This window comes from Lithobates pipiens, unplaced genomic scaffold, assembly GCF_037356315.1.
Source record: "Lithobates pipiens isolate NorthernLeopardFrog02 unplaced genomic scaffold, aLitPip1_a1.2 Scaffold_16, whole genome shotgun sequence".
Classification (NCBI taxonomy): domain Eukaryota; kingdom Metazoa; phylum Chordata; class Amphibia; order Anura; family Ranidae; genus Lithobates; species Lithobates pipiens.
In genome coordinates, this window is record NW_027507748.1 from 150269872 (window position 1) to 150290637 (window position 20766).

The 20766-nt window shown below is 44.5% G+C and overlaps 1 protein-coding gene across 3 annotated transcripts in view; it reads left to right on the forward strand.

Annotated features, from left to right (window-relative positions):
* FKBP6 (FKBP prolyl isomerase family member 6 (inactive)) overlaps window positions 1-20766 on the forward strand; it is a 271222-nt gene that overhangs the window by 203620 nt on the left and 46836 nt on the right. For 2 of the 3 annotated variants that reach the window (XM_077480611.1, XM_077480612.1), the window contains exon 7: window positions 11656-11765. The exons of the other annotated variant lie outside the window; for it this stretch is intronic. In XM_077480611.1, coding sequence (XP_077336737.1) covers window positions 11656-11765 — 110 coding nt within the window. The remainder of the gene's footprint in view (window positions 1-11655; window positions 11766-20766) is intronic. 3 annotated transcript variants of the gene reach the window in all.

The following is a 20766-nucleotide window of genomic DNA, read 5'->3' on the forward strand; positions in this document are numbered from 1 at the left end:
GAGGGGTCTCTATCCTAATAATTAAATTGATTACTTGCACAATCCACCAGGTGATTACAGACTCAGGAGGACGATATGTGGTAGTCCTATTAGAAGTATCTAACAATAAGTTTTGGTTGGTTAACATTTATCTACCTCCCCCTTTCCAAGTGAACCTGTTGTATGACTTAATGGTAACTTTGGCTCCTTATCTGCATCTACCAATACTGGTCATGGGTGACTTTGAACACTATTTTAGACCCGGTGCTAGACTCCCCCCAATGCTGCTAGACCGGCCTCGGTGGACCTCTTCTCCTGGGCCAATATGGTGGGTATGACTGAAGTGTGGAGGCATCCAGACGCCACATCTTAGTCTCACCTCTCTTCTACTCACAAATCTTCAGCTAGAATCGATCTGGCGTTTGGCACTGCTGCTCTGCTGAAATATGTGACTCAGAATATTTGTCAGGTGGGATCTTGGATCACAACCTGCTTACACTCGCTCTTACCTTCCCGGTGGGGGGTGGGGGGGGGGGGGGTATGGAACTGTCACTGGTTTGGCTATTGGAAGATCAGGTAAATACTCAGGTACAAAAATCCATAGACACTTACTGACCCTCTCTCAACTGACTCTCTTGTAGAGTGGGAAGCTTTTAAGATAGTGGCGAGAGGAGAATGTATCTCTGCAATAAAAGCAGCAAAAAAAGACCAATGTGAAAAGGGCAAAACTCTTCTGGCCAAAGAGCGTGAGGATGCTAAAAATTATGCAGACTCTACGTCGGAAGCGATCTGTGTCCTTACCAGAAACTAGATGCTTGGTTGCTTTACACTTTACCAACCTATCTCACACAGACGTCAGGCAGGGGGCAGAGATGGTTTTGCGTGGAATTAGCTAAAAATTGAAAGCTATTGGCTAATTTAGCCGCTGACTAAAAGACACCAGTAAATATCCCTGTGGTGAGAGATGGGGGGAATATCCCTAGTTACTGATCCAGTAGAGATTTTAGAGGAATTTGTTAATTTTATTTTCCTCACTATACTCACCCATTCCCCAGTACGAGGAGTTGCACAACCTTTCTATGCCAAAATTATCAGAAGCAGATACTACTTCTCTAGAGGAACCTATTTCCTTATTAGAAATTGAGGCAGCCGTCCTCACCTTTCCTCCTCACAAGGCGCCGGGCCCGGATGGGTACCCTACAGACTTGTACAGATCTTTTATGTCCCAAATCGCCGCCAGGTTAAACAAATTATTTGCATACTGTTGGGAGCATGAATGATGGAAGCCTATATGGTACTCCTCCTTAAACTGGGCAAGGACCCACTGGATTGCTCATCATATCGACCTATTGCACTACTTAATATGCATTTAAAAATCTTAACCAAAGTGCTGGCATCGAGGGTGGCTAGGGTTCTTTCAACGGTAATAGACCTTGACCAAATAGGATTCATGCCTGGTATGTCAACAGACACGAATCTAAGGAGGTTATTCACACACATCCAATTAGACACCCCTGAGTCTCCGGCTAAGGTTTTTGTCTCTATTGACATTGAAAAAGCCTTTGACTCTGTAGACTGGAAGTATATGCATAAGGTGTTGGAGGCAATGGGTTTTGGCCCTGGGTTTAGACAGTGGATCACGATGCTATGCAGTAAACCCCGGATGGCAATCAGGTTAGGCATAGCAGTCTCCAAAATGTTTTCAATTGGTAGGGGTACCAGACAAGGGTGTCCGCTTTCCCCCTTTATCTTTGCTCTCATGATGGAGCCTATAGCTAGGGCACTTAGAAGGTCTGAGACTGTAGGAGGGATACAGGTGGGAACGATTAGGTAATGTGTAGCACTCTATGGAGACGACTTGCTACTGTTCCTTAGGGATCCGGGGCCATCTCTCAAGGCTGCCCTTCGAATTATGGACAAGTTTGCCACCTTTTCAGGCTTGTGTGTAAACTGGAGCAAGTCATCCATCCTACCACTGGGTCACATGGCTCAGGCACAAAAAGACGATACTCTGCCACTGCGATGGGTCTCTTCTATCACCTATTTGGGAGTCAAAATAACTGCAAATATTCATGACTATATGACACTAAACCTTCTCCCACTGGTGACTAGATTGAAACAAAAAACTGCCTCTCTCTCTAATGGGTAGGGTTAGCCTGATTAGGAACGTCCTTCAGAAGTAGCGGGATCGCGCGCGCGCAGCGGCGCGATCCCGATGTGCTCGTGTCACCTGGACACGGCACATCTCAGATCGGCAGGAGGGCTCTGTGATTGGCCCTCCTGATCACATGACAGCCGTGTCCAATCACGGCCGTCATGTGATGTAAACAAACAGTCGGTTGCTAGGCAATCGGCTCTCCTCTCCTCACACGGAAGTCATCGCTGAGGAGAGGAGAGCAGAACGCTGCAGCCGGCTGATGATCAGTGAGTATGAGCTGTTTTTTACAGCTTTTTACTCACTGATTATCAGTCTAGTGTCAACACACAACACACAACACAGTGTAAACACAGTCCCCACACATGTCCCCAAGTGTAAACACACATGTCCCCAAAACATACATGTCCCCAAATAATAAAAACACATGTCCCTAATAATAAAAACATGTCCCCCACATATGTCCCACTAAAATCACATGTCCCAATGATTATCTGCACACATATGTACGTGATCACCTGCACACATATGTACATGATCATTTGCGTACATATGTCCGTGATCACACAAACCAATTATTATACACTTAACAAAATTTTTTTACCAAAAACATGTAGCAGAATACATTTTGGCTTAAATTATGACAAAATTTGATTTTATTGGATTTCTTTTAAAATAGAAAAAAGAAAATATTGCTTTTTTTTCAAATTTCCGCTTTTTTTGCGCTTATATCGCAAAAAATAAAAAACAGAGTCGTGAATAAATAACACCAAAATAAAGCTCTATTTGTGCGAACAAAATGATAACAATTTCATTTGGGTACAGTGTAGCATGACCGCGCAATTGTCACTGAAAGCGCTAGAGCGATGAAAGCTGAAAATTGGGCTGGGAAGGAAAGGGGCGAAAGTGCCCTGTATTGTAGTGGTTAAGATGAAATTTTTATCAGTTATTTTGTATTTTCTACATCACTCTCCCACATGGATCCCCAAAGCCTTCTATAACGCACTGAATTGAATTATAGGCTCATTTATATGGTCACCACAGTCTCCCCGAATTGGTAGTTCAGGGACCAAAAAGTGAAATTTCTTCCCTCAACACTAAAGACACTCTTAAAGGAGGAGGATCTAACAAAACCTTTATCAACAGTTTACAAACTTTTATTTAAAAAAACACCACAAGGGATTTCTATATGTAGAGAGCGGTGGGAGAGGGAAATTCCGGACATTCAGGGGAAGGACTGGAGGATATGTGGGACCACCCATTTAAACATCTGGTCTCTGCCAGGGACCATTTAATTCAGTTTAAATTCTTACACCGCATCTCTCTCACCCCCAGCCAGACTATCCCGAATATCCCCATCCACGAGCAATCAATGCTGGAGGTGCATGTATTTATTCCCCAGCAGACGCAGAACACATTTTCTGGAAATGCCCACAAATTCAAAAATTTTGGATAGAGGTAACGAGATGTTTGTCGGGAGTACTGAGTATTCCGGTTCCTGTGACTCCTAGGATCTGCCTCGTAGGACTGGTAGAAGAGGTGGTTCCGTCACTGGAACACCGCACTTATCTAAACATAAGGTTATTTTATGGCAGAAAGGCGATCCTATTGAAGTGGAAGAAATCTAATGCACCCACCCTGCTGTTTTGGAAGAAATTAATTAACTCAATGCTTCCTCTATATAGAGCCACTTACAGAGCCAGAGGTTGTGGAAAAAAAAGTTTAACCACCTCAATACAGTGCACTTGCACCCCCTTCCTGACCAGACCAATTTTCAGCTTTCAGCGCTCTCACAGTTTGACAATTACTCAATCATGCAACACTGTACCCATATGAAACTTGTGTCCTTTTTCCACATAAATGGAGCTTTCTTTTAGTGGTATTTAATCACTAGTGGTTTTTTTTATTTTTGTGCTGTAAATAAGATAAAACCTAAATTTTGTAAAAAAAAAAAAAAGAATAAAATGCCTTTTTTCTTTGTTTCTGTCATACTGCTACATATCTTTGGTAAAAATAACCCACATTAGTATATATTATTTGGTCTTTGTGAAAGTTATAGAGTCTACAAACTATGGTGCCAATCACTGAAAATTGATCACCTCTGGTCAGGCCTTCAGTACATCAGGTGTATCATTTCTTGAGACACTAACAAGTTAGGAAAGTACAAATACCCCCCAAATGACCCCTTTTTAGAAAGTAGTCATTCCAAGGTATTAAGTAGCATGGTGAGTTTTTTTTTTTTAAGTTGTAATTTTTTCCAACAATTCTTTGCAAAATTAAGATTTTTCTTTTTTATTCTTATTTTTTTACTAAATTTGTCATACTATCGGGTTATTTCTCACACACAGCATATGCATACAACAAATTACACCCCAAACTTCATTCTGCTACTCTTCCTGAGTATGGCGATACCACATGTGTGACTTTTACACAGCCTGGCCACATTCAGAGTACCAACATTGAAGTTGTACCTTCAGATGTTCTACGAGCAAAAATGACGTATCTCATTTCTCAACCACCTATTACACTTTTGAAGGCCCTGGAGTACCAGGACAGCGGAATTTCCACCCCATTTTGGAAAGCAAACACCCCAACGTATAATCTGTGAGGCATAATGAGTCTTTTGAATGGTTAATTTTTTTCCAGAAGTTTTTTATTTGTTATTTCTAACACATAGCATGTATATAGCAAAAATGACACCCCAAAACACATTCTGCTACTCCCGAGTATGGCGATACCACATGTGTAGGACTTACACAGCCTGGTCACATAAAGAGGCTGAACATTGAAGTAGTACCTTCAGGCGTTCTAGGAGCATAAATGACATCTCATTTCATTCCTACCTATCACACTTTTGAAGGTCCTGGAGCACCAGGACAGTGCAATTACCCACAAAATGACCCCATTTTAGAAAGCAAACACCCCAATGTATATATTCTATGAGGCATGGGCTGCAAATAGGTAGTCTGATGGCCTGGTGACAGGTACTTGGGTACTCTGATGGCCTGGTGACAGGTATTTGGGTAATCTGAAGGGCGGTGATAGGTACTCAGGTACTCATATGGACTGTGATAGGTACTCAGATGAACTGTGACAGGTACTCACTCAGGTACTCAGATAAACTGTGACAGGTACTCTGATACTCAGATGGACTGGGACAGGTACTCTGATGGGCTGTGACAGGTTCTCGGGTACTCTGATGGGCTGTGACAGGTACTCAGGTACTGTGATGGGCTGTGACAGGTTCTCGGGTACTGTGATGGGTAGTGACAGGTACTCGGGTACTGTGATGGGCCGTGACAGGTACTCGGGTACTGTGATGGGCCGTGACAGGTACTCGGGTACTCTGATGGGCCGTGACAGGTACTCGGGTACTCTGATGGGCCGTGACAGGTACTCGGGTACTCTGATGGGCCGTGACAGGTACTCGGGTACTCTGATGGGCCGTGACAGGTACTCGGGTACTCTGATGGGCCGTGACAGGTACTCGGGTACTCTGATGGGCCGTGACAGGTACTCGGGTACTCTGATGGGCCGTGACAGGTACTCGGGTACTCTGATGGGCCGTGACAGGTACTCGGGTACTCTGATGGGCCGTGACAGGTACTCGGGTACTCTGATGGGCCGTGACAGGTACTCGGGTACTCTGATGGGCCGTGACAGGTACTCGGGTACTCTGATGGGCCGTGACAGGTACTCGGGTACTCTGATGGGCCGTAACAGGTACTCGGGTACTCTGATGGGCCGTGAGAGGTACTCGGGTACTTTGATGGACTGTGACGGGTACTCAGGTACTCTGATGGACTGTGACACGTACTCTGATGGACTGTGAGTGACATGTACTATGAGGGGTGGTGACAGGTCCTCTTTATTGGTAGGGGAATCAGTGTGATTGGTGTACACTGTAAGCAGTAATGAGATGTTCACACGTTCGGTGTGTGAGGAGGAGAACCCGGTAACATCTCGTTACCGTGGTTTGTTTACATTTTAGTGATCACGTGGGTAAAAAGCTGGCCAATGGCTGTTTACCAGCGTCTGTGACTAGCAGTGTTCCCGGGAACACGCCGCCACCGACGTGCGCACACGCCGTGCACAGTGGGGGTGTGACCATCTGTGATCTACCATGATGAAGTCATGGCCGGTCACATGGTAAACAGCCATACCCAATGGCTGTTCACCCCCTTCGATGGCGAGCGGCGTCTCCATGACATGCCGCCACCGAAGAAACAGGGATGCACACGATCGCGCGCATTCCCTGTTTAACCACTTCCCACCCGGCCAATGCACATATACAGCCGGGTGGGAGCCGTCTACTTCTGATAGGACGTTCAGGAACGTCCTTCAGAAGGAGCGGGATGGCGCGTGCGCGTGCCCACGCAGCAGCGCGATCCCGATGTGCTCGTGTCACCCGGACACGGCGCATCTCAGATCGGCAGGAGGGCTCTGTGGTTGTCCCTCCTGATCACATGACGGCCGTGATTTGACATGTGATGTAAACAAACAGCCGGTTGCTAGGCAATCGGCTCCTCCTCTCCTCACACAGAAGTCATCGCTGAGGAGAGCAGATCGCTGCAGCCGGCTGATGATCAGTGAGTATGAGCTGTTTTTTACAGCTTTTTACGCACTGATCACCAGTCTATACTGTGTGGTGTGTTGTGTGTTTACACTAAACACAATTTCCCAACACATGTCCCCAAAACACACATGTCCCCAAAACATACATGTCCCCAAATAATAAAAACACATGTCCCTAATAATAAAAACATGTCCCCCACATATGTCCCACTAAAATCACATGTCCCAATGATTATCTGCACACATCTGTACGTGATCACCTGCACACATATGTACATGATCATTTGCGTACATGTCCGCGATCACACAAACCAATTATACACTTAACGGAATTTTTTTTTACCAAAAACATGTAGCAGAATACATTTTGGCTTAAATTTATGACAAAATTTGATTTTATTGGATTTCTTTTAAAATAGAAAAAAGAAAATATTGTTTTTTTTCCAAATTTTCGCTTTTTTGCGCTTATATTGCAAAAAATAAAAAACGAAGTCGTGAATAAATAACACCAAAATAAAGCTCTATTTGTGCGAACAAAATGATAAAAATTTCATTTGGGTACAGTGTAGCATGACCGCGCAATTGTCACTGAAAGCGCTAGAGCGATGAAAATTGGGCTGGGAAGGAAGGGGGCGAAAGTGCCCTGTATTGAAGTGGTTAAATGGGAGGACGTCATATGACGCCTTCCTGCTAAAATAGGTGTGCCGCCTGGCCGTCATTTGATGGCCGGCAGTCGGGAACTAGTTAAAATGGTATGGCAGCCATGGATTGACTCTTCAGAAATGATGGGTTGATTTGAAATGGCAGACATGAGATCAAACATGTTTAACATTATATAAAAAAGTTTGGTGCTTTACAGTTCAAGTATATCCCCTTCTGAGAGACTCTAAATAAATTGGAATATGGACGAAGGGACAAAATTATATACATGGAGGACATTGCATTACAGTTAAAGGTTGGATGGTGCATGCTAACACGGAGAATAAGATGTGGCAATTGGTCGGGAAAAGGGAGGGAGGGTAAGGGGTTAGTTGAACTATGTTAGTTCTTAATGGTTATTTGTCCCTGCGTGTCAATACCGGGGGGTATGCACAGCAGTTTGGGACTTTAAATGAGGCACGGGTTAGCGCCTCCATCCCGGTATTTAGCACAATAAGGAGGGAAAAAAGTGGGACTTTAAAATGAAGCAGCTGAAGTGTGAGGGTCAGAAAAAGGTAATTTAATTGAATCCATAATATATGATACAAAGTAAATTCATATATATACATACATACATGTGCCATTGTTGGGCACAAAATGTGTTATATGAAGACATCAAGGTGTATGTAAAGACACATAAAGTCAAAAAACATATATGAACAGTAAATAGTATGTGGAGCAACAGCATAGCCTAAAAATGCCTCAGGGCGACATATCCGGTACCTGTGTTTGTAATCACATAATGTAAACATAAATGTACTGAATTAATATTAAAAATTAAAAGTAACGTCGGGCCGTAGTAATTATCACTGTAGCATCAAATGTAGCTCTACGCGTTTCGTGGATGTATTCTCCACTCATCAGGAGCAGATGCGACAGATACCTGTAAAATATATAGATATGGTAAACCACACTCTGTATAGAGGGGAATAGGTACAGTACATAGAGTGCTTTCAAAAGAGATTGACTAAGCATATCTACCATCCCCGGCAGCGAACACAGCAAACAGCAACTGGTCCGTGGTGCGTCGGAGGCGCAGATCGCCCCCCCCCCCGGGAGCTGAGGCGGCATATTTGGGCGGCGGATATAGTGAACAGGTGCCTGGGTATGAAGATAAATTCCATGTGCTAACAGTGCTGGTATATGGAGAATAGGCGTATCTAAAACAAAGTATGTACATGAGCGTTAAGTGAGCATGTAAAAGAAATGTAATGAAATAAAAGAGATTGTAAGTGTGTGAGGTGAAAAAATAAATATACAAAGAATTCCGTGATAATGAGAAATAGTGTATGGGAATGAGAGTGTATAAAAATAAAATGTATGAAGAGTGTTAGAACAATGCGAGTGAAGACTAGAAGATGAAGTGTAGACATATATGTTGGTTGTGATGTGCCTGCAGGGGTATGAAAAGGATGAACAGTGTGGTGAGGGTGTGGGATGTGAAATGAGCCAAAGCAGAGGGAGTGCTAGGTGAGTGCGGTGAAAGGGTAAAGATGTAAAACAAGTGAGTGTATAGGTGATAAAAAATGATATAACAAAGGTGGGCAAACAAAAAAAAAAACAACCAAAGTGAATCCAGAACCAAATTACACCTACCCGATAGCTGTAAACCCAGCATCACCCAGTAAGAAATCAACTGGTGTGCAGGAACCACAGGAGGAGACCGGCTGTGTCAACAGCCATCCTCACCTGGGAAAGCCCAAATACAAGCCGCCAGCACCACGTGTGTGAACCGAGGGGGGGGGGGGGGGAGGGGCGCCAACACTAGAGCAGGTGGAGCCGCCCAGCAATTGGCGCCGCCCAAACACCCCCGTCAGGGTCACGTAGGTGGTACCTGCGGCGTCGGCGCGATGACGCGGAAAAAAAAAAAAAAAAATGCGCAAACCGTGGCGCCGATGCACAGAGGGACAACCACCCGAACCTCCCGGACATAAAAATTATATGTGCAGGGAGGAGGGGGAGGAGCCCACAATGTGCATCGCAGCTCCCATAGGTGAGGAAAAGGGGCCGCCAACGCCACCAACGCTACCAGCAGCCAAATGCAGATCACCACCAGAGACATAGACATGCATAATTCAAAAGGACATGAGTATTCATGTATAACCATAGGAATTGTACCGGAGATGTCATATAAAATACTTAATAGACTTGTTGTCAACATACACCAATAAACCAAGTCCGTTCTTGGCTGTACCCGATGTACATATCCCTGTAGGGCATATGGAGATCTAAAGAATGACCCTAACACATGGATAGCAGGGGAGCACTACTAATCCAAATCTCCAGCCGCTCCCATCCCTGTAATAGTAGGCACAGCAGTTTGGGACTTTAAATGAGGCACGGGTTAGCGCCTCCATCCCGGTATTTAGCACAATAAGGAGGGAAAAAAGTGGGACTTTAAAATGAAGCGGCTGAAGTGTGAGGGTCAGAAAAAGGTAATTTAATTGAATCCATAATATATGATACAAAGTAAATTCATATATATACATACATACATGTGCCATTGTTGGGCACAAAATGTGTTATATGAAGACATCAAGGTGTATGTAAAGACACATAAAGTCAAAAAACATATATGAACAGTAAATAGTATGTGGAGCAACAGCATAGCCTAAAAATGCCTCAGGGCGACATATCCGGTACCTGTGTTTGTAATCACATAATGTAAACATAAATGTACTGAATTAATATTAAAAATTAAAAGTAACGTCGGGCCGTAGTAATTATCACTGTAGCATCAAATGTATCTCTACGCGTTTCGTGGATGTATTCTCCACTCATCAGGAGCAGATGCGACAGATACCTGTAAAATATATAGATATGGTAAACCACACTCTGTATAGAGGGGAATAGGTACAGTACATAGAGTGCTTTCAAAAGAGATTGACTAAGCATATCTACCATCCCCGGCAGCGAACACAGCAAACAGCAACTGGTCCGTGGTGCGTCGGAGGCGCAGATCGCCCCCCCGGGAGCTGAGGCGGCATATTTGGGCGGCGGATATAGTGAACAGGTGCCTGGGTATGAAGATAAATTCCATGTGCTAACAGTGCTGGTATATGGAGAATAGGCGTATCTAAAACAAAGTATGTACATGAGCGTTAAGTGAGCATGTAAAAGAAATGTAATTTCTGACCCTCACACTTCAGCCGCTTCATTTTAAAGTCCCACTTTTTTCCCTCCTTATTGTGCTAAATTCCGGGGGGTATGTTGCCCACCCAAGGTCAAGTTTTTACACTTTTTGTGTTCTTGTTTGTATTGTAAAGAAAACATAATAAACAGATTTTTTTTTTTTTTTAAAAAGCACCTGCATAGCGCATTGAAAGAGAGCCTCTCCTCTCTCACTCCAATGTGAAAGCCCTCGGGCTTTCACACATGAGCGGTGCGCTGGCAGGATGGTAAAAAATGTTGAAATCAGTGCGCAGCGCCGCCGAACCACTGTCAATGGGCCGTTGTGCGGACAGTTTTAACCCTTTTTCGGCCTCTAGCAAGGGTTAAAAGCTCCCCTCTAGCGTCCGAAAACCTCTGCAAAAACAATGATAAAGCGCTGTGGCTCTTTACCGCCAACGCCCCAGTGTGAAAGTAGTCTTATGCCGCATACGCACGATCGGAATTCTCGTCGGAAAAGACGTAATTCTGCTCAAGCTTGTGTTGCTTACACACGGTCACACCAATTTCCGACTGTCAAGGACGCGGTGACGTACAACACAAGCCGAGAAAATGAAGTTCAATGCTTCCGTGCATTGCGTCAAATTGTTTTCGAGCATGCGTAGGAATTTTGTGCGGAATTGCTACAGACTATCGGAATTTCCGATAAAAAACGTTTTCCGTTGCTCTCAATCTTTTGCTGGCCGAAATTCCGCCAGCAAAAGTCCAATGAAGCCTACACACAGTCGAATTTTCCAATGAAAAGCTCTCATCGGTCTTTTGCTGCCCGGATTTCCGATTGTGTGTACGCGGCATTAGAAGGGAGAAATCTCTTGGATGCTGTTTTCGGAAGTGCATTATTATTATTTTAAAATTCCCTTATGGAGATCTGTTTTTTTTGCGAAACTGGGTAAACCTCAATATTATAATGTAAATGTATTTTAGTAATTATTTAGGATAAAAATCATCCAGTCCCATCACCATCTTTGTTCTGCCCATCACTTTTGGGTGCTTGCCGTATTATATTTTAACTACATGTGTATGTTAAGTATTATGCATATATACAATTGTTAACTTGTTTTTTTACCTTCCTATGTCAGGCATGTCTTGAGTTGAAAGAGTATGAAAAGGCTCGTACATTTCTTTTAGGAGCTCAGAGGTTGAAGCCGTTTAACTCTGAAATTAATGGTGAATTAAAGAGACTGTCAAGGTATATATATATATATATATTTTTTATATATATAAATTTGTAAGTTTTAAAGCTGATTTCCTTTTTAGTTGTAACCACTTCAATACAGGGCATTTATACACCCTTCCTTCCCAGACCAGTTTTTAGCTTTCAGCGCTCTCACACTTTGCCAATTACTCAGTCATGCAACACTGTACCCAAACAACATTTTTATAATTTTTTTTCCTACAAATAGAGCTTTCTTTTGGTGGTATTTAATTACCACTGGGTTTTTTATTTTTTACGACATAAGTGAAAAAAGAGCTAAAATTTTGGGAAAAAAACACTTTAGTTTCTATGATAAAATTTTGCAAATAAGTCATTTTTTGTTCATAAATTTGGGCCAAAATTTATACTGCTACATCTCTTTGGTAAAAATAACCCAAATTAGTGGATATTTAGTCTCTTTGAAAGTTATAGAGTCTACAAGCTATGGTGCAAATCATTGAAAATTGATCACATCTGATCTTACCTGATGCACTGACAGCCTATCTCATTTCTTGAGGCTCTGAAATGTCAGGAAAGTACAAATACCCTCCCAAATGACCCCTTTTTGAAAAGTAGACAGTCCAAGGTATATAGTAAGAGGCATGTTGAGTTTTTTGAAGTTGTATTTTTTTCCCACCATTCTTGAATGTTTTTTTTTTTTTTCACAAAATTGTCATAACAAGTTATTTATCATACACAGCATATGTATACTTCTAATTACACCCCAAAATACATTCTGCAACTCTTCCAGAGTATGGCGATACCACATGTGTGGGACTTTTACACAGGCTGGCCACACAGAGAGGTCCAACATGCAGGGAGCACCGTCAGGGGTTCTAGAAGCATAAATGACACCTCTAATTTCCTAACGACCTATTACATTTGTGAAGGCCCTGGAGCACCAGGACAGTAGAATTACCCACAAAATGACCCCATTTTGGAAAGCAAACACCCCAACGTATATTCTATGAGGCATAATGAGTCTTTTGAACTGTTAATTTTTTTTCCACAAGTCTTCGGAAAATGTGGAAAGAAAATGAAAACATTTTATTTTTTTACACAAAGTGGTCAGTTTATAAGATATTTCTAACTCAAAGCATGTATGTAGTAAAAATTACACCCCAAAATACATTCTTCTACTCATCCTGAGTATGGCGATACCACATGTGTGTGACTTTTACACCGCCTGGCCACATACAATGGCCCAACATGCAGGGAGTGCCGTCAGGCGTTCTAGACGCATAAATGACACCTCTAATTTCCTAACGACCTATTACATTTGTGAAGGCCCTGGAGCACCAGAACAATGGAATTACCCACAAAATGACCCCATTTTGGAAAACAAACACCCCAAAGTATATTCTATGAAGCATTATGAGTCTTTTGAACAGTTAATTTTTTTACAAGTCTTCAGAATACGTGGAAAGAAATTATGAAAATTTTTTTTTTTTTTTTTTTTTGCTTTTAATACAAAGTTGTCCATTTATAAGATATTTCTAACACATAGCATGTATATAGCAAAAAATACACCCCAAAACACATTCTGCTACTCCTCCTGAGTATTGTGATACCACGTGTGTGAGACTTTTACACAGCCTGGCCATATACAGAGGTCCAATATGGAAGTACGCCTTCAGGCGTTCTAGGAGCATAAATTGCACATCTCATTTCGTTCCTACCTATCACACTTTTGAAGGTCCTGGAGCACCAGGACAATGAAATTACCCCCAAAATGACCCCATTTTGGAAAACAAACACCTCAACGTGTATTCTATGAGGCATGGTCTGTAAATAGGTACTCGGGTACTCTGACAGGCTGGTGACAGGTGCTCTGTTACTCCGACGGGCTGGTGACAGGTGCTCGGTTACTCCGACGGGCTGGTGACAGGTGCTCGGTTACTCCGACGGGCTGGTGACAGGTGCTCGGTTACTCCGACGGGCTGGTGACAGGTGCTCGGTTACTCCGACGGGCTGGTGACAGGTGCTCGGTTACTCCGACGGGCTGGTGACAGGTGCTCGGTTACTCCGACGGGCTGGTGACAGGTGCTCGGTTACTCCGACAAGCTGGTGACAGGTACTCTGTTACTCCAATGGGCTGATGACAGGTAATCGGGTACTCAGATGGACTGGGACAGGTACTCAGATGGGCTGGGACAGGTACTCGGGTACTCAGATGGGCTGTGACTGGTGATGACAGGTACCTTGATGGCTGGTGACGGGTCCTCTTTATTGGGGGGGGGGGGGGGGGTAGTAATCAGTGTGATAGGTGTGTACACTAGGTGGTAACGAGATGTTACCGCAATCTCCTCCTCACACACGATCAGTGTGTGAGGAGGAGACCCCTGTAACATCTCGTTACCGCGGTTTGTTTACATTCTGTGACCGGCTGTGATTGGACACAGCTGGTCACGTCATAAAGAGCCAATTTCATTGGCCCTTTACCGCAATTGAGGTTGGGCTGTGTCAGGATGACAAGCCGCATCCCCTATTGCTGCTCTGCATGCGCCCTAGGCGTGTGCACGAGCTCTATGAATGTGCACAGTACATGTGACCGGCTGTGATTGGACACGGCCGGTCACGTGTATCGGGGGGTGGATGGGGATGGAAATCCCACAGATCGGGGATGGGCTGTGTCCGAGGGACACACCTCATCCACGATCGCCGCGCTGCGGGCCCCCGGGGGCCTGCAGGAGCGACGAAATACTGAGGATGTCATATGATGCCCATCCAGGATGGGAGATCCCATCTGTGGCCGTCATTTGACTATGGCCCGGTATTGAAGTGGTTAATTTATTAATCTTCAGTGTAGTTATGTTTTAACCTCTCCTACCTGCCAAGTGTATATAAACTCTACACAGCCCAATGTTTCATGCTGTGGATTTGTTTCTAGATACAGTATTTAATTGCAGAACCTTCGTTGGCCACTGGTTCTATTAAAGTGCTGTATTTGACAGTGGCTCTGTCAGATATAGCAATCGTGAGCCAGTCACGAGAGAGAGAGAGACACTTTTACAGAAGATTTTATGGTAACTGCACACCTATTTGAAAAAATTGTATTTAAAAAGAATATCATAAGTTGCCTTTGAGCTGAAGACTGGGAAAGGCAAGAAGCATCCTTTTATGCCCATTCACTCTGTTAACCACTTCCCGACCGGCGCACGAAGATGTACGTTGGCAGAATGGCATGGGCAGGCAAATTGGCATATAGGTACGTCCACTTGAAATTGCCGTCCTGCCATTGCGTGCGTGCCGTAGGCGGCGTGCGTGCATGCCGGTCATGACCCCCGTGAGTCCAGTCGCCGATGTAAACGGCATCTCCCCTTTCTGCCTAGCAACAGTGATTGAAGCAGAGATCAGTGTTCACGAACACACAGCCCAGCCCCCCACAGTTAGTAACACGCCCCTAGAACACACTTAACCCCTACACTGCCATCCCCTGGTTAACCCCTTTACTGCCAGTGTCATTTACACAGGAATCAGTGCATTTGTATAGCACTGATTGCTGTATAAATGACAATGCTCCCAAAAATGTGTCAAAAATGTCTGATGTGTCCGTCATAATGTCGCAGTCACAATAAAAATCGATGATCGCCACCATTACTAGTAAAAAAAAATATATATATATATTAATAAAAATGCCATAAAACTATCCCCTATTTTGTAAACGCTATAAATTTTGCACAAACCAATCAATCGATTATTGCTATTTTTTTTTTCTTTTTTTTAACCAAAAATATGTAGATGAATACATATCGGCCTAAACTGAGGAAAAGAAAATTGTTTTTTTAATATATTTTTGGGGGTTATTTATTGTAGCAAAATGTAAAAAGTAATGCGTCTTTTCCCCCCAATCGTCTTTCAGGACAGCCACCTGAGTGACCTTGGCTCCTCCCCTCTTTAGGTAACACCTGTGTCAGCTTAATAAATTTCCTCCTCCCCTGCTGCTTCTCAGTTTTGTTTCCTCCAGAGGGGAGACATCTAGGAAACCCAGAGGCAAGCAGACTGACCTTCTTTTGCCGCCCCCACATCGCTGAGTGCAGTTAGAGGTTGGGGGGGCGCCGGTTCAAGCGCAGAGGGCGGTGCAGGGAGGTACACGCCGGCCATCTCAGCCCTTCAGCATCGCTTTGTATTTGAACGGCGGCACCAGTGGCGGGTGACGCCACGTCGGCGAAGGGGGCGTGTACTTCCGCGATCGCAGCTTCCGGTTTCTGGCCGCGAAACCTGAATTGGCGCCAGGCAAGGGCTGGAGAGGAGCCGTGAATGATGTAGTGACAGTGGGGGCTCCGGTGGTGACACCAAAATGTCGGATGCAGAGGCCAAGGACACTGCTCCAGCAGAGACCGGCTCCAGCCATGGAAAGGTAAGGGGAACCTGGGGTGGATCTCATCCCCCTGCCTAAGACAGCTGGATACCCGCCCCCCCACCCTCCCCCATCAAGGGTACATGGGCAAAAGGGTGAAAGAAAAAGGGGGGGCCGGTAAGGTCCCTCCGGTGTCAGAGGGTGGGTCATGGAGTCCCTGGTGAGATTTAACCCACATGATTTATATTGTTCACCTGCATGGGTAGGAGGTTGCAGTTTTAATTGTGGGTTTTTTTTTCATTTCAGAAATCAGACAAAACCAAGCCCTCCCATAATTCAAAGAGGAGGTGCTCTTCTTGTAAAAACGCTCTTAAAGATTCCTGGGTGAAAGCTTTATGCAAGGAATGTATTAATAAATTAGTGAAAGAACCTTCCACTGAGCAAAGCAATGATCTAGCTGCATCTGTTAAAGAACTATCCAGTACCTTTGGATCTTTTAAAACCTTTTTTGAAGGTTTTCAGATCCCACAACAGCAGACTGCTTCTCCACCAGTGCAACTGTCTCTACCAAAGACGCAAGAGCTTCCCTCCACCAGTGCAGGTCCTTCAGTAGCCCCTAGGGAGGAGGCAGAGGATGAGCCTGATAGCGCAGCGTCTGGCTGCCAGGAATCGGAAGGGGAGGCAGTGGAAGGTGATTCCAGGAAAACCTCCCGATACAAGCTCATATTAGATGAGGTAGATCAGCTTCTGGGAGCCATTTATACCACGCTAGGTATACAAGCAGAAAATAAACCCTTATACCTTAATAGAGGCAATTAAGAATGGTAGGATCCAGAAAGAGAGCGATTTTTTTCTAAAGCCTTAAAAAGGCGGTTTCCATTCTCGGTTGATGAATCAGCAGTATGGAACAAATCCCCAAAATTAGATGCGGCCTTCTCACAAGTTTCCCGACATACGGATTTAGCTTTTGAGGACATGGGGGTCTTATCCAAGCCAATAGATAAGAGGATGGACTCTCTTTTAAAGAAGTCTTGGGACTCCACCCTAGGCAGCCTGAAGCCTGCAATGGCAATTACGGTAGTGGCCAGGAATATGGAATTCTGGTTCAACCGTGTCCAGGCACATATAAAGGAAGGTACTGCAAAGGAGCAGATTCTATCCTCTTTTCCCACTCTTTTACGGGGTATTGCCTATATTGCAGACGCATCGGCAGAACTGGTACGCATGGCAGCCAGAGCTTCGGCTCTAGCCAATTCTACCAGACGGGCCCTATGGCTAAAGACATGACAGGGGGACTGCGCATCCAAGGCCAAATTATGTGGGATCCTGTTTACAGGGGACCTGTTGTTCGGCCCAGGTTTAGAAAAGGTTCTGGACCGCACAGCAGACAAAAAAGATATCCCCCTCAAGCGTAAAGCACCTTGGGGTCAACCTCAACAAAATAAAAAGAGACAGAGAGGGGATAGCAGAGCCCGTTTTTCACCACCCAAAGCAGACAATCAGAGGAAGCCTTGGGTCCAGAAGGGGAAAAGCAAGGGAGGAGCGATTTTTCGTCGTCCTGAGCAAACCCGTAACAAGCAATGAAATGATCTCAGTGGGAGGAAGACTGGGGGCCTTCATCTCACAATGGGAAAAAAAATATCCTACAACCAGTTTATCTTGAGGACAATAGGGGAAGGTTACTGTCTAGCGTTCTCAAGATCGCCCCCAAGCAGACTGTTCACCACCAAACTGCCAAAAGACAGAGGGGAAGCCAGAGGGTTAATGAGTTCCATAAAGGACCTCAGGAAGCAAAGGGTAATAGGCAAGGTACCAAGAGGAGAAGGACAGGGCTTCTACTCCCACATTTTTGGGGTACAGAAACCTTCAGGGAAGGTCAGGCCAATCCTCAACCTCAAGCCTTTGAATCTTTCCATAACTTACAAAAGATTCAGAATGGATTCCATTTACTCAGTGAAGGCTCTGTTACCCCCAAACTGTTACATGGTTTCACTGGATCTAAAGGACACGTACCTACATGTGCCAATACATCAAAGTCATCAGACGTTTCTAAGGCTAGTAATAGAAACAGGGAAAGAAACCATACACCTTCAATTCCAAGCTCTGCCCTTTGGCCTTTCTTCTTCGCCCAGAATTTTTAAGAAGATCTTGGCGGAGGCCCTGGCACCATTACGTCTAAAAGGCATATCCATCATTGCCTAATTAGACGACCTCCTTCTGTTTGCAGAATCTCCCGGAAGGTTATTAGAAGACCTCAGATACCCCAGGACATTCTTAGAGAGTCTAGGGTGGTTGGTAAATGTGGAAAAATCAAATCTACAACCCACGCAACAAATAAAGTATTTGGGGTATGTAATAGACTCAGTACAACAAAAAGTCTTTCTACCCAAGGAAAAAATAGAGAAAATTCAAAAAGAAATAGGATTGATGCAGACCAATCTGCCATGCTCAATAAGGAGAGTAATCTCATCCCTAGGGTTGCTAACATCCACAATCCCAGCGGTGCAGTGGGCAAGTCTGCATTTTCGCCCATTAGAGAGGTTCTTATTGAAAATATGGGACCACAGGCAATAGTCGCTGGATACGCAAGTGCCAATACCAGCAAAAATAAAAAAAACCTTATGGTGGTGGAGGAGGGTAGGAAATTTAAACAAAGGGCGATTTTGGATCCTACCCATCTCCCGAATCCTAACCACAGACGCAAGTGGCACAGGATGGGGTGCACATTTAGCCTCCCAAATAACACAAGGAACTTGGGGGAAGGAGGTCATTCAATTGGAAAGAATTGAAGGCAGTATGGCTCGCACTTCAGTTTTTCCAGAAAGAGTTGAGAGGATATAATGTACAGATCAGATCAGAAAATATGTCAGTGGTAGCCTACATCAACAAACAAGGGGGGACCAGGAGCGGGGCTCTATGGTCCTTAGCAGAAAAAATTCTGTAATGGGGAGAGAAAAATATTCTATCTTTCTCAGCGGTCCATTTAAAGGGGGATTTAAACAAAGAGGCAGATTTCCTCAACAGGAAGGAAATAAGGGAAGGAGAATGGATACTAAAACAAGAGGTGGGGAATACCTCAGGTAGACTTATTTGCGTCAAAGGAAAACGGGAAAGTCCAAACATTCTTTTCCCTGAGGAAGGAAGATGGGGCACTCCGAGTGGACGCATTAGCGCAAAAATGGGCATTCAGCATGTGTTATGCGTTTGCCCCTCCAGTGCTAATACCGGCAGTAATAAGGAAGTTACGTACAGAGAACACATCGTTGATTCTCATAGCTCCTCACTGGCCCAGGAGACCGTGGTTCTCTATGCTCAAAGAACTTGTCATAGAGCCCCCTTGGTTGCTACCGGTGCAGGAGGACCTTTTATCCCAGGGCCCAGTGTACTGCCCGCAAGTAGAAAGCTGGAAGCTAGCCGCCTGGTATCTGAGGAGCAGCTGCTAAAAGCAAAAGGGTTCTCAAACCGTTTTGTAGAAACTGCTGAAAAGCAGAAAAGTTGAGACACGTAACATATATCAGAAGGTGTGGAAATGTTTTTGCAGGTGGTGCGCAGAGAACAGCTTCAAAACGCAGAGCTCGGTAGCAGTCTTAGAATTTCTATTTCGAGTGGGATAGACAAAGGACTGAGCCTTACTACGTTAAAAAGTCAAGTCTCAGCATTATCGGTTTACCAGTAAAGGAGACTAGCCTCTAATCCATGGGTAATCGGACTCCTTAAATCTGTGAGCAGACTGGCCTATGCAAGGTACGGCCTTTCTGAAGTGGGACTTGTCGCTAGTGCTGAGAACTATGCCGGCAGCCCCCTTTGAACCACTAAAGGATTGCAGCCTGAAGATGCTGACGCTTAAAGCTATCTTTCTGGTAGCAATTACTACAGCCAGAAGGGTCTGTGAGATAGGAGCACTATCAATCAGACCCCCCCTTTGCCAGGTTTTCCCGGATCGTATAGTGTTCAAGATGGACCCGGGTTTTTTGCCTAAAGTGGTTTCTAGATTCCATAGAGACCAAGAGATTGTATTACCTTCATTTTGTCCTAATCCTGTGCAGGAACAGGAAGTGAAATTCCATAGTTTAGATGTCAGAAGATGCATCCTACATTATTTAGAAGCAACCAAAGAGATTAGAAAGACGGAATCTTTATTTTGTATGCAGGGGCTAAGTTAGGACACAAAGCCTCAAGAAGTACAATAGCCAGGTGGCTAAGGGAAGCCTTAGAGCAGGCTTACAAGTTAGGAGGTAGGCAGACCCCGAAAGGAATCGGGACACACTCCACAAGGGCAATGGTGGCGTTGCAGGCAGAGAGAGCTGGAGCAACGCCGGAGTAGATTTGTAAAGCGGCAACGTGGTCCAGCTTCGCCACTTTCGTAAGACACTATAGAGTGGACCTATTGTGGGCTGAAGATCAGGCCTTTGGGCGCAAAGTCTTGCAAGCTGTAATCCCCCCTAAGAGTAAGTGCTCGGTTATCCCCTCAGACGGCTGTCCTGAAAGACGATTGGGAAAAAACGAAGTTACGTACCGGTAACGTTGTTTTCCGGAGTCTTTCAGGACAGCCGGATACCCACCCAGATTTAGACGTAAAGATTTCCTTTACAGGAAATGTGATATGATTGATTATGTTTATCATATGTTCTTGTGTCTCCCCAAGCAGGCTGGAGGTGCTCTTAAAGAACTGAGAAGCAGCAGGGGAGGAGGAAA